The 15,159-nt window shown below is 47.0% G+C and overlaps 1 protein-coding gene across 1 annotated transcript; it reads left to right on the top strand.

Moving 5' to 3' along the window:
- Window positions 1-1,954: 1,954 nt before the first annotated feature.
- On the top strand, window positions 1,955-13,845 carry STOML1 (stomatin like 1; the record flags this gene model as incomplete). The annotated part of the gene is given in 6 exon segments (XM_079767687.1): window positions 1,955-2,080; window positions 12,595-12,686; window positions 12,688-12,776; window positions 13,213-13,341; window positions 13,344-13,409; window positions 13,832-13,845. Coding segments are annotated over 6 exon segments (507 nt in total). The 5' UTR covers window positions 1,955-1,963.
- Window positions 13,846-15,159: the final 1,314 nt, after the last annotated feature.

Genomic DNA, 15,159 nt, shown 5'->3' with positions numbered 1-15,159 from the left:
TGCAGGTGTTTTTGCCGTTTTGTTTTTTTACTTCAAAATAAGATCTGTGCAGTGTGCACAGGAATTTGTTCATAGTTTTTTTAAAATTATAGTCCGGCCCTCCAACGGTCTGAGGGACAGTGAACTGGCCCCTGTTTAAAAAGTGTGAGGACCCCTGCCCTGGAGAAACGTTCCTTCTAGATAAGCCTCCACTCCCTTCCCGGCATGCCCACCTCCCCTCCCCAGTATTTGAGTTTGGAGAGGGAATGGTACAGCTTCCTTGGTTCTGGGTGAGATTCGGCTCCTGAAAAATCCCTTTCAAAGCCAGCTTCCCCCTGATCCCTTTCCAAAGCCGAGGGGAAGCGGCAGGAGGAGGCAGGACCACCTTCCCAGCCCCGCGGCCGCAGCTCGGTCCTCCCAGCGCAGGTGGCGCTGCGCGGCCGCGGGAGGCGGCGGATCTCCCGAGAAGCGGAAGCCGAGGCCGGGAGGGGCGGGGCGGAGGCGGGCGGGTCACTTCCGGCTCTGGCTACACTTGAGCTTAGAGCCCCGCTCCTCCGGGCTGGGTGCCGGGCGCTGCCCTTGGGGGACGTTGGCTCTTTCCCGCAGTCGCACTTGAAATGGGCTGGGCCAGGACACATCTTTCAGTTGAGGAAACAAGCTCATATTTGTCCAAAGTCATTCAGGAACCAAACTCCCGAGTCCTGGGTTCTGGACAATAGTGTTAAGGTGCATACAGATATCTTTGCCAAACCTTCCTGCCTTTGGATTAGGCTAAATTGAAAATGGAAAACACTAAAATTGGCCCCGACGATAATGAGTGAAAGGAATTCAGGCCCTGTTTTTATAGGGGGTGTCTGCAGACGGGAAAAGGATGAACTATAGTTGAGGATCACACCTGAAAGCTGCAGTGAAGTGGAAGCCAGGCAGGCCCTGCTCTTTGTGCGGCCCTAGGCCATGGTCAGTTTTTCTAGAAAGACTTCGTGTTTGGTGTAGTCTGGAAGAAAGTCCTTACAAAGTCCTAAATCCTAGTCCTAACACTGCCCCTGAAACCAATACTGTGACCTTGGGCAAGTCACTTCGCTTCTCTGGGCCTTCATTCCTCAATGTAGTTGTATTTACTTCTTTGCGGACTCCAGCACCTGAAGTTGGCAAAGCCCTTTGCTTGGGGTTGCTGGTAGAGCAGCCCAGGATTTGATCCTAACTAATTCAAGGACAGACAGTTTTCTGGTTTGAGTCACATCTAGCTTCAGACCACAGAAAAGATCTCTGAGGATCAAGTCAATACAGTGATAGTGGAGAGCATGGCCTCTGGAGTCATTCAGATCTTGCCTGTTTCAGTTAGGGACTGTGATTTTTGAGCAAGTCACTTCACCCCTCAGAGCCTTGTTTTCTCAAGTATACCTGGCATTGCCCAGGGCAAGGGGGAGAGAGGTGAGGGAGGACCCTGGGCAGACATCAATGCCAATCTGGGCTCATCACACTCAACCCTTCCTTTGCCATTGTGAGCAGATTGTGCCCACCTATGATCAGATGATCGTGTTTCTATTGGGCTGGATCCGTACCCCTCAAGAGCCTGGCATGGTTCTGCTCCTGCCTTCATTGACTCCTTTCACAGGGTGGATCTGAGGACACGAGCTTTCAGTGTCCCCCCCTGCAAGGTGAGGGGCTTCTTGGCTCTCCTGGACAGAGAGAATGGGGGCTGTACAGAGTATATCCTGGGTGCCAGTACCTTGGCCTCTGAGTAGCCATCAGAGGCAAGAGAAGGGGAGTAGGGAGGAGAGCAGACAATACCTAACCCCATGTACTTGGGGACACCATTTTGTCCATGAGGCTCTAGTGACCAGGTAGTGGATCAAGCTGGGTGGTCTCAGTGGGTCTGATCTCCCTGCAGCTTCAGCCCCTTGAAAGTCTTCTCTTTCATGCCCCCTGCCCCCAATCTAAGAATGGGGGCCAATGCCAGTTTAGGGCTCCAGTATTGTCAGTGATGACTGTGAAGGACCTGAACACAGCCATGGCCCAGAATGCCATGACCAAGGCCCTGCTCAAGAGGCCTCTGTGGACAATCCAGATGGAGAAGCTCAAGATCAGCAACCAGCTCCTGGTGGGCAGCACTTCACAGGGCAGAATTTGGTGGCTGGCACCTGGGCCTCCCTTTGCCTGCGGGACACTTTGAGCAAAGCAGCAGATTATTCTAGGCATCAGACTCCCCATGCCTGAAGAGTGTGACAACCTTTGAAGAGCCAGTGGTATGGGTGGGACTATGAGTATGTATGTAGCACTTCATTATCTATTTGCCTATTAATGGACACTTAAGTTGCTTCCATACTGTAGCTATTGTAAATGATGCTGCAATGAACATAGATATGTATATAACAGTTGGAATTAGTGTTTTGGATTTCTTCAGACATATACCCAGAACTGGGATTGCTGGGTTATAGAGTAGTTCTATTTTTAGTTTTTGTGAGGAATCTCCATACTGTTTTCCATAGTGGCTATGTTAGATAGAACAAGGGTCTCAACGTCTGGGTGTTTTTACTAAATGCCATTCTTGCTAAGTGTTAAAATGTAGCACAATATTTTGCAGAAGCAGCTGTACACAGGATGAGCTTGATAGGAACCCTACCATATTAAGTGTAGCCAACTGCAAAGAAGAAATCAACATTTAATTAACCAAATCTATCTATATGAAAGGCTAAGTGACTGACCGTCCGACTGACTGACCTGCAGGTACATATGACTCACACTGGCAATTTAAAAATAAATGTTGACTTGCACATGTGCAATACATATAAAGCTCTCGCTGGTGCCAATTGCATGCATGTGTTTCCATGTCATTGTCGATCGTGAATTTGGTTGTTTTTGTTGAAATGATTTGTAATGGATCTATTATTGAAGCTACCTTTGGAAATAGTAAATCTATAGATAATATTAAAACTATATCTAAACACACGATTCTTTGTCCAAAAAATGATCACATTCATAAATTAAATGAAGAAATTTTGGATATACTTAATGGAGATTTTCACACCTATTTGAGTGATGATTCCATTGATTCAACGGATGATGCTGAAAAGGAAAATTTTCCCATTGAATTTCTTATAGTATTACTCCTTCTGGAATGCCATGTCATAAATTAAAATTGAAAGTGGGTGCAATCATCATGCTACTGAGAAATCTTAATAGTAAATGGGGTCTTTGTAATGGTACTAGATTTATTATCAAAAGATTGCGACCTAACATTATCAAAGCTGAAGTATTAACAGGATCTGCGGAAGGAGAGTTTGTTCTGATTCCAAGGATTTGTCCCCGTCTGACACTGGCCTCCCATTTAAATTAATTCAAAGACAGTTTCCCGTGATGCCAGCATTTGCAATGACTATTAATAAATCACAAGGACAAACTCTAGACAGAGTAGGAATATTCCTACCTGAACCCGTTTTCAGACATGGTCAGCTATATGTTGCTTTCTCTCGAGTTCGAAGAGCATATGACGTTAAAGTTAAAGCTGTACTAGTAAATACTTCATCACAAGGGAAATTAATCAAGCACTCTGAAAGTGTTTGTGGTATACAGGGAGATATTAGAATAAGTTTAATCAATTTATCAGTCATTGTTTTTATCACTGTTATTTTTATATCATGTCTTTGTTGTTATATCATGTTGTTATTGTTTATTGATCAGTTTATATATTATTTTCATATACTAGTACATTTTACTAATTTTCTTTCATCTCTGGCACTTCTATTATAGACAAAGGGTGAACAGTGATATTACAATATTTCTTCTAATTAATGTCCTTTCAATGTGCACGAATCTGTGCACCAGGCCACTAGTATGTATATAAGCAATAGCTAAGCCTACCATCAGGGAGCTAGAGCTTTGGATGTGAATCTCCTATCTCCTTTATGTGCTGCAAGTAAATAAAACTAAAGATAATCAATGCACCCCAAGCGGTGAACTCCTTGAGTTAGGTAACAGGTGCACCAATCTGCATTCCCAGCAACAGTGCACAGGGTTCCCTTTTCTGACATCCTCACCAACTTGTTTGTTGATTTATTGATAACTAGAGGCCCAGTGCATGATTGAATCATGCACGTGTAGGGTCCCCTACACGCTTTCGCTTTTGGCGGTGGAGCTGGGTGCGGAGGCTTCTGAAAGGCTTGGTGCCGGAGCAGACAGGCACCCAGGCACCCAACTCCCACGCTTTTGATGGTCCGCGGCCGCTGAGGGGGGCTACCCTGCTGTTGAGAAGTGCAGGGGGCGGAACTCAACGGCCGCTGAGGGGGGCTGCCGTGGACACCTGGCTACCCTGCCGTTGAGAGGTGCAGCTGGGTGTCCGCGGCAGGCCCCCTCAGCGGCCGCGGATCTGGCCGTTGAGAGGCACAGGGTGCGGATCTGTGCCTCTCAATGGCCAGATAGGCCACCCCAAGTCCCGCCCCCCAGCCTCCCGCCGCCCAATCGTGGGCATAGCGGAGTGATGGTAATTTACATGTTACTCTATTATTAGATAGGATAGCCATTTAGACAGGTGATATCTTATTGTGGTTTTAATTTGCATTTCTTTGATTATTAGTGACTTTGAACATTGTTTCATATATTTGTGTCTTCTTTGGAGAAATTGTCTATTCAGGTCCTCTGCCCATTTTTTAATTGGATTGTTTGTGGGGGTTTTTTGTGTGTCAAGTTGTATATATGAGTTTCTTATGTATTTTGGGTAGTAACCCTTTCTTGGATGTATCACTGGCAAATATCTTCTCCCATTCAATAGGTTATCTTTTTGTTTTGTTCTAATTATGTGAAAAATGCCTTTGGTATTTTGATAAGAATTGCATTGAATCTCTAGATTATTTGGGGTAGTATAGACATTTTAACCATGTTAATTCTTCTTATCCATGAGCACAGTATATGCTTTCATTTGTTTATATCTTATTCAATTTCTTTTTTCAATGTCATAGTACTCCAAGTACAGGTCTTTTACCTTCCTTGGTTAAATTTATTCCTAGGTATTTTATTCTTTCTGGTGCAATTGTAAATGGGATTTTCTTTTTTCTTTTTAAAATATATTTTTATTGATTTTCAGAGAGGAAGAGAGAGACAGGAACATCAATGGTGAGAGAGAATCATTTATAGGCTGCCTCCTACATGCCCCCCACTGGGGATCGAGCCCACAACCCAGGCATGTGTCCTTGGCCGGAATCGAACCTGGGACCCTTCATTCCACAGGCCAATGTTCTATCCACTAAGCTAAACCAGTTAGGGCTTGGATTTTCTTAATTTCTCTTTCTGATAGTTTGTTATTTGTGTATTAAAATGTAACCAATGCCTTGAATATCAGTTTTGTATCCTGCGACTTTACTTAATTCACTTATTCTAGTAGGTGTTGTTTTTTTTTTAAATCTTATACAGGTTCCCTATATAGTATCATTGTTATATGGTAGGCAGCCATCAATTGGAGCCTGGCTGGCCACTTCAGAGAGGCAGGTTAGGCCAGGGCTGTGTAAAGGACACTGGCGTGGAAATCCAGGGGGGCCCTGCAGACTCCAACCGACTCCCGCCTATGTGCGGTGCCGTGTCCAACATAGGGAGGTGGGCTGAGAGCTATAGCATCTCTAGGCTTTCTGGTGGTGGATCCTGCTGCACTCTCCCCACTACATAGATAGTCAGGGAGCACCTCCGTGCACTGGCCACCAGGAGGCAGATGCTCAGCACCAAGAATCTCCCCCATTGGCATGATGGCTCTGGCGGAGGTTCTTACACCAAGCTGCCAAAAAGCTAGAAAGATGAATGAACAGGGCCCCAGTGCTGAAAGCTAGCAAGATAATTGGATAGAAAAAAGCCCTTCCCTCCCTATCCCTGTAAGAACTCTGGGCTTGAGCAGGAAGAGGAGATGGTCTTTGAGACTGGAGTCCACCATTCTCCCAGGTCCCGGCCCCTGAATAAAACTTCTTTCCTTTTGCACCAGTGCCTGTCTCACAAGTTTGACTTTTGGGTGGAACCTGTGTTTTTCGTTACTTCATATCATCTGCAAATAATGACAGTTTTACTTCTTCCTTTCCAATTTGGATGCCTTTCCTTCTTTCCTTTTTTCCTCCCTTCCTTTCTCCCTCCCTCCCTCCCTCCCTCCCTCCCTCCCTCCCTCCCTCCCTCCCTCCCTCCCTCCCTCCCTCCCTCCCTCCCTTCCTTCCTTCCTTCCTTCCTTCCTTCCTTCCTTCCTTCCTTCCTTCCAATTGTTGTGTTGACTTTCAATACCATCTATCTATATATAAAACCCTAATATGCAAATAGACCAAACAGCAGAACAACCAAACAACTGCACAACCAGTCGCTAATGATGTGTGCTGACCACCAGGGGGGCACACACATGGTGGGTGTAGGCAGTAGGCAGCAGAGTGCAGAAAGTGGTGGGCGTCAGCCGCGGCAGAATGGTGGATCAGGTGAGTGGGGGTGCCAGACCAAGGCGGGGTGCTGATCACTGTCATTGGGGTGAACTTCTGATGGTTACTGAAAATTCTTTGCTCCCGCGTGTCGCGGTCCCGCCTGGCACTCACACATGCAGCTGGCACTGTCCCCACTCGCACCCACTGCTGGCACCAGAGCCGCTGCTTGCACCTGCTGCCAGTGCCCGGTGCCAGCTCTGATTTCTAGGCACTGTCAGCGGGTGCAAGTGGTGGCTGCCAGCCCTGATCACCCCTGAGGGCTTCTCCACCTCCCTCTGCTCCTGAGGGGCGATGGGGTCAGCAGCCACCTCTCGCACCCGCTGCCAGTGCCAGCCCTGCTCACACCCGCAGCTGGTGCAGGAGCTGCCTCTTGCAGCCACTGCTGGCACCAGCCCCAATTACTCTCTGCCATCAGCAGGTGCAAGCAGGGCTGGCACCGTCAGTGCATGGGAGCGGCAGTGGCAGGAACAGGGCTGCCAGCAGACGGGACCAGGGGGTCGTGGTGGGAGGGGCCGGGCGGGGGCACAGAGGATGGGCTGAGACCCACCCCTGTGCCCACCACAGCCTTGCGGCCACAGTTCCTTTCAAGGTGCATGAATTCATGCACTGGGCCCCTACTCCTATATAATAAAAGGCTAATATGCAAATCGACCAAACAGTGGAATGACCAGTCGCTATGACGTGCACTGGCCACCAGGAGGCAGATGCTCAACACAGGAGCTGCCCCCAGGTGGTTAGTGCGCTCCCACAGGGGGAGTGCCACTCATCCAAAAGCTGGGCTCACAGCTGGCGAGCACAGCAGCGGTGGTGGGAGCCTCGCCTGCCACTGTGGCAGCACTAAGGACCTCTTGGGGGATGTCTGACTGCCAGCTTAGGCTCCCTGGGCAGGCCTAAGCTGGCAGTCAGACATCCCCCAAGAGGTCTCAGACTGCTAGAGGGTGCAGGCCAGGCTGAGGGAAACCTCCCTTCCCTCCAGTGCCTGAAGGTCGTGTACCGGGCCTCTAGTATTGAATAAAAGTGGTGACAGTCTTGTTAGAGAATGCTTTTAGCTTTTCCCTAAAGACTATGATGTTAGCTGTGAGTTTGTTAGATATGGCCTTTATTATACTGAGATGTTTCCTCTATTCCCATTTTACTGAGGGTTTTTATCATAAATGGATGCTGTCATATGCTTTTTCTACATCTATTGATATGATCATATGATTTTTATCCTTCATTTTATTTTTGTGGTGTATCATGATAATTGATTTGCAGATATTGAACCAGTTTTGGTTCCCAGGAATAAATCCCACTTGATCATGGTATATGATCTTTTTAATATATTGCTGAATTTGATTTGCTAATATTTTAGTAAGGATTTTCTATTTCTATTTTCATCAGGGTATTGGTCTATAACTTTTTTGTTGTTCTGTCTTTGGCTTTGGTATTGCTGGCCTCATAAAATGTGTTCGGGAACCTTCTTTTGGCATAGTTTGAGAAGGAGAGGTGTTAATTCTTCTTTGAATGTTTGGTAAAATTCACCTCTGAAGCCATCCAGTCCTCAACTTTTGTTTGTTAGGAGTTTTTTTATTACTAATTTGATTTCATTAGTAGTTATTGATATGTTCACAATTTCTGTTTCTTGTTGATTCAGCCTTGGAAGATTGTATGTTTCTAGGAATTTATACATTTCTTCTAAGTTGTCCAATTTGTTGGCATGTAGTGTTCATAATATTTTCTTATAATCATTTGTATTTCTCTGGTGTCAGTTGTTATTTCTCTTTTATTTCTGATTTTACTTATTTGGTTCTCTTGCCTTTTTTTTTTTTTTCTTGATGAGCCTGGTTAATGTTTTATCAACTTTATTTAACTTTTTCTACTTTTTTTAGGTGGAAGTTTAGATTGTTTATTTGAGATTTTTCTTGTTTCTCAAGGTAGGCCTGCATTGCTATGAATTTTCCTCTTAGAACTGCATTGGCTGTGTCCCATAGATTTTTGGGGTGTTGTGTTTTTAATTTTATTTGTCTCAAGATATTTTTTTATTTCTTCCTTGATCCATTGTTAACCCATTTATTGTGTAATAACATGTTATTTAGCCTCCATGTGTTTGTGTATATTTCAGTTTTCTTCTTCTAATTGATTTCTAGTTTCATACCATTGTGTTTAGAGAAGATGCTTGCTACGACTCTTAAATCTTATTAAATTTATTGAGAGTTGTTTTGTGTCCCAGCATATGGTCTATCCTTGAAAATGTTCCATGTACACTTGAAAATTATATTCTGCTTCTTTGGGGTGAACTATTCTTAAAATACCTATTAAGTCCATTTGGTCTAATGTATCATATAAGGCTATTGTTTTCTTGTTGGTTTTCTGTCTGGAAGATCTATCCATTGATGTCAATGGGGTATTAAAGTCCCTTATGATGACTGTACTACTGTAGATCTCTCTCTTTATGTCTGCCAATATTTGTTTTATATATTTAGGGGTTCCTACATTGGGTGTGTAAATGTTTGAAGGGTTATATCTTCTTATTGGATTGACCCCTTTATCATTATGAAATGTCTCTTTTTGTCTTTGTTGTTTTAAAGTCTATCTAGTCTATATATCTCTAATATATCAATCCCAGCTTTTTGTTGTTGTTATGTTTGGTATGAAATACCTTTTTCCATCCCTTTCAGTCTGTGTGTGTCTTTGTATCTGAAGTGGGTCTCTTGTAGGCAGTATATGCATTGGTCTTGTTTTCTTATCCATTCAGCCACCCTCTATCTTTTGATTGTATCATTTAATCAATTACATTTAAAGTGATAGGTATGTAGTTATTGCCATTTTATTATTCATATATTTTATCTCTTTTTCTTCTTCTTAAATGCAGGAAGCCACCACTTGCCAATACTGTCAGTGCACCAAGGAACACGGAAAGCTGATGGACCTTGGGCATTAGTAGGGCTGATGCTAAGCACCGAGTGTTGAGATAATGGTGGCTCAAAGCAATTCCCTAACCTGATAATCCCTTTACTGTTTACCACACTTTACCTTTGATATGCCTGTATGCATTGCTAAAGGGAAAATATGTATTCAAGTAAAGAAATAGCGGACCAGGCCAGGTTTCGGTGTGCCTCTTCAAGAAAGAGGTCTCCATGTGGTCCCCAATGCCTTCTAAATCCATATTTCTTGTATAGTATTTTCATTTGTGCGTCGGCCCCTCCTTCAGATCCTGAACCCTGCCACAAAGGTCGTGGCACTTAAAGAATTCTCTTTAACCTTTCTTCAAATAATACTGGTTTGGTGGTGATGAATTCCTTTGGCTTTTTCTTGTCTTAGAAACACTTTCTCTTTCCTTTGATTCTAAATTATAGTCCTGCTGGGTAGAATAATCTTGGTTGTAGGTACTTGCTTTTAATCACTTGGAATATTTTGTGCTAATCTCTCCTGGCCTGCAAAGTTTTTGTTGAAAAATAAGCTGATTATCTTCTGGGAGCTCCCTTTTAGGAGCTTTTCTTTTGGTGCTTTTAAGATTCTCTCATGTCCTTTACCGTTGGCATTTTACTTTGATGTGTCTTGTGTGGGTCTCTTTGGGTTCATCTTGTTTGGGACTGTGCCCTCCCTGGATTTGTATGTCTATTTCCTCTGCCAGGTCAGGAAACTTCAATCATTATTGCTTCAAATAGGTTTTCAATCCTTACTCTTTCTCTTTTCCTTCGGGAACCCCTACAATGCAAATATTTTATGCTTGTTGTTGTCCCAGAGGTTTCTTAAACTATCCTCTTTAATTTTTTTTTTCTTTTTGCTGTGCAGAAAACTGAGAGAAGCAGTTTGGGGGGAGTCGGTCTCACACCAAGATGTTAGAATCATTTAGGGGCCATTTCCCAGACACAGTTGGCTGCTGGTAAAGTGGGATCAGTGTCTCTGGTTAAAATGAAATCTCAGGAAAGCCTGCACAACTCCCTAAGCCCTGGTTCAGGTATACATTTCTCATTCTCACTCTCCTTTTTGCCTACATTTCATCTGGAAGGATTGAAAACTCCCCACCTCTTACTTGCTAGACTCTCCTTAGCTGCTCCAGGCCAGCTGCTTTACCACTCACTGCCTTCGTCCAGCCTCCCACCCTCACCTATCACTTTCTGCAGCAGGCTTTGCTTCCTAAGCCTCAGGAGAAAAAAGTCTAGGACAAGAACTCTTTCATCTTCCTCCAGCATCACCCTTCAAAATCATCGACATATGTGCTTTTTTGTTTTTTAATCCTCACCCAAGGATGTTTCCATTGATTTTAGAAAGGAGAGAGAAACATCAATTGGTTGCTTCCCACCTGGGTATGTACCCTGACCGGGAATTGAACCCATGACCTTTCATTGTACGGGATGATTCTCCAACCAACTGAGCCACACCAGCCAGGGCTGTGCTATTTTTCCTGCCATGTTGGAAGCATCTACTTCCTCTGTCTGAGGTTCATCCTTGTACCAACAATGCTCTGGCCCAGAACCTGGCTCACTTCATCCATCCATCCATCCTCTCTTCTTCTTGCCTTTCTGCCTCTCTCTCCTTTCCCCCTGTTCTTAGTCTGGGCTTCCCATAGGCTCCTAAGACAGTCACACAGTGAACTCCCTCTTGCTAATGCAGAGGGCACTTTTCAGTCCTTCCTCTATTTCACCCGGTGGCAGACTTTGACACTGTGCACCCATCCTTCTTTTACTCTAGATCAATCATCTGCTTCCCTGGGCTTCCATTACTCTGCACCCCAGCTTCCTCTTTCCTTTCTGGTCACTCTTGTTACTCCTGCCCTTTAGTTTCCAGATTTCTGTCAATAGCCTCTTTTTGTCTATGACCTCCTGGGGCCCTTACTACCTCTGGACACTAGTGATTTTCACCACTCTGCACTAGTCCTACTCTCTCTTGCACCCTGGACCCATTTATCCAACTGCCTATTGGGCAGTTGGCTGTGCCATACACACCTCAAGCTTAATGTATTAAACAAAAATTATCATCCCTCCCCTACCTACTCCCAATTCTGCGTCACCTGCTGTGTTCCCTTCTGGACGAATACACACACTCACAATCCACACCAGAAACCTTGCCGCGACTTTTGCGGCAAGATTCAGGATCTGAAGGAGGGGCTGACACACAAATGAAAATGCTATACAAGAAATATAAATTTAGAAGGCATTGGGGGCCAGGTGGAGCCTCTTTCTTGAAGAGACGCACCAAGATGGGGCCCTGTCTGCTTTTTATTCAACTTTAGATACACATCTTGCCCTCAGTAAAGCATGGCAAACAAGTAGCAGACAGACAGTCTCAAAGGTCAGTAAAGACCAGTAAGGTCCAGTAAACATTTACTTGGAGGTCGTCAGGTCAGGAGATTGCTTCAAGCTACCACTATCTCAACAGGAACAATCGGTGCCCAGTGTCAGCCCTGCTAACGCTCAAGGTCCATCAGCCTCCTGTGTTCCGTGGTGCACGCTCATGACAGTATTGGCAAGCTGTGGCTTCCCACAAACCTGACTTCTCTGACTCCTCCTCACTGCTTTCTCTGTCATCACACATCTGGGCAGCTGACGAGCCCAGTGGTTCTCTTTCTCTAGTATCTTGCTGCAGCTTCGTTTAGTTTACAGAATTGTTCTCCTTGGATATATCTTAGCTCCATGGCCACCTGTCTGCCTGATACCAGATCCACATCATTTCTGTTGGCAATTTGAAACAACATCCTACTTTGGTCTCTGTGCCTCCACCCTCAGCCCCCTCCAGCCCAGTGTCCACATGGCAGCCAAGAGAATCTTTCCAACAAGCAAGTCTTCTCTGTTAACTCCCTGCTAAACACCTCTCTGGGGCTCCTTGTGCCTCAGAATAAATCCAGATGAGCAGGAACAGCTACCTCTGATCCCCTCAGCTGTCTCCAGCCTCCCAGCCCACACTTGAGGGTTTAACTAAAGGGAACTCGCAGTCCCAGAATGCTCTAGCCTCTCATGTCCGAGCTTGTGCACATTCTGCCCTTCTCCTGTATAATTCACTGCCCCATGTCCTCACTGGTCCTCTCCTGGCTGCTTACTGCCAGTAGCACACAGCTGGATTGTATTGTTCGGTGCCCATGTTGCCAAGCAGAAACTTGTCAAGGGGGTGCCTCGTGAGCCTGCCCAAAGAAGGTGCTCCGGACAGTGTGCTGACTGATTTCCATTGATCCCCACACTGTCCTCCCACTGGAGAGCAGCAACAGGACCGGGCCTGGGGGCTTGAGGTGGACCAAGTGGGGCTGGCGGTGGAGGCTGTGCGACAGCCACCCCAGGACAGTTGGGCTGGGCCAGCTGGACAGTCCCCTCCAGCAGCTGGCTCTCCACTTCCTGGGGAGGGGCATTTACTCGCTGGCAGGAAGTACCCTGCCCCCAGGGCCAGGTGAGGAGCCTCCTGCAAAGGGTGGGGGCTCAGCAGGGCACTCAGCTTGGTGTCCAGCACAGGCTGAGCTTTGCTACTTGCTCCCTTAAGCAAGCACCTTTATGCAGTCCATCCTCTGCCTGTCTCTTCAGGCCACTCCGATTCTGGAGCTGACTAAACTAAGGCAGTGGGAAGAGCCTAGGTGTCTCTAAGTGCGTGGAGGCCATGGTAGAAAAGAGATTTACATTCAGACTGGAATAGCTTAGAAATGGGGTTTGGGAATTAAGGATGAAAACTTAAGAGTGGCTTCTTAGCAGAGTAGGGAGTTGAACACAGGCCTGAAGGGGGTGTAAGGGAACTACTGGGAAGGTATGGAGGCCACAGTGATCCTGACCTTGGCAGCAAATTGACCTCCCCTCTCTGCCACTTCCCCAACCCTGTGGACTACCCCCACCAGATACCTTGGAGATGGTGAGCAAAGTTGAGTTGCCTGCCCCTCACATTGGTGCTAGGCCCAGCTTGAAGCAGCCTGTGGCCGAGGGACTGCTGACTACTCTGCAGCCCCACCTGGTCAGCCAAGTTCGGGCCTCCACCAGTTCAATGCTGTCCTTCCCAGTGACACCCAGAGCATCTACTCCCTGGACCTAACTATAGGTGCAACTGCCCTCCCTTCCCACTCCTTCCCACCAAGGATGCTTGTAGCCCCTGCCCTCCACCCTGGATCCATTTTTATCTTTTTTTTTAAGTATATTTGTATTGATTTCAGAGAGGAAGAGAGAGGGAGAAAGAGATAGAAACATCAATGATGAGAGAGAATCATTGATCCACTGCCTCCTGTACACCCCACACTGGGGGTTGAGCCCACAAGCCAGGCATGTGCCCTGACCAGGAATCGAATGTGAACTCCTGGTAGACACTCAACAACTGAGCCATGCTGGCTGGGCCAGGTCCTTTTTTAGATTACCCCTGATCCTGCCAACAGTTTAGAGTGAACCCATAGCAGTCAGGGGCTCAGACACCATTTGCAGACAATGATTATCCAGACCTCTGTCTCCCTACCCTGTCCTCTTCGGCAGGACAACTCAGATAGCCAGGCTTCCTGTACCAAGAGCCCTGCACATGCTGTAGGCCTACTGTGTGCCAGGCTTTGTGCTGAGCACTTTTTGCTCATTAGCTCACCTACTTCTCACTGTGTGCCTATGATTTAGGTTGTATCCTCATTCCCATTCCCCAGTTTGGAAACTGAGGCTTGGATCAATTACATAGCCAATAGCATCTGAACCCAGGGTACTAGAACCTGAATGCTTAATCACTACTTTCTACTCCTCCAGTGGGACATGCTAACCCCCTTTTCCCCATGGCATGCCTATCCCCCTACTCAAGGTGAAGGGCAACCTAGGAATGGCCATGAAGCTGGAGCTGCCCTTAGGGCCCGGGAGTAGCAGCCGTGGCTGACCATCCACAGCCCAGCCTAAGCCTGGCACCAAGCCAGAGGGGCATCTTGGAGGAAGAGGCATTGGCGCTACACCTCAGATTACTGAGGCCCTGAGAAGGATCAGGCCCAGTCAGTAGTCCATGAATGGAGGCTGGGAGACACTGGCGGCAGGGCGAGGCTGAGTCAGGCTGCCCTGCCCTTCTGACCTACAGTGGTTCTCTGGACAAGCCTTTGCTCATCCCAATCCCCTGCTGAGTAACCACCCTAAGATCGGTACACAGCACCATGACAGGAGAGCCAGGTCTTCTCTGCGGTGCTGGCTAGCTGACTGGAGAGGCAGGGCCCCCAGAAACAGCCTGGCAGCAGCTGATTTGGTCCCAGTATGAGGGAGCAAAGCATGTGGCTCAGGCTCCCAGCTCCAGAGTGTGTGTGTATGTGTGTCTGGGGCAGGGTGCGGGGGGATCAGAGAGGTTGGGGGATGGAAGAAGAGGTGGCCACCAAGGAGAGGTCACTGCTGGAGGGGTCTGGGGACCAGGCAGGTCCCACCTTCCAGATTGCAATTCAGATCTAGGCCAGTGGGGGTGGGGTGAGAAAGAGTGGGTCCTGCCTCTCCTGCCAGGGCGTGAGACCTCTTGACTCTGACGCGTCCAACAGCCTGTCTTGTGGGGCCTAGGGCAGCATGAAGGGGAGCCCTCCCCTTCCTATGGTTCTTAGCAGAGGTTTGAAAACTCAAACAAACGTGTGGACAACGTACTGGAGAGCAGTGGGGTGTGGGGATGGATGGTTCCCAATGTCCCTAGTGTCTGCAGCCAGGGACCAGGGCCCTGGAGGCTGACAAACCCTCATGATGCTGTAAATTACCCACAGGTCCCATTTCTGCCTAGGGATTTCAAAGCCCCTGGGGCAGGAGCAGGCACTCTTTCCTCTTGAGAGTCAGGAGGTGTGCCAGGAAGAGGGGGTATGCGTGTG

The sequence above is a fragment of the Cnephaeus nilssonii genome, assembly GCF_951640355.1.
Source record: "Cnephaeus nilssonii genome assembly, chromosome: 4".
Lineage (NCBI taxonomy): Eukaryota > Metazoa > Chordata > Mammalia > Chiroptera > Vespertilionidae > Cnephaeus > Cnephaeus nilssonii.
This window is presented reverse-complemented; position numbering and strand designations above follow the sequence as displayed.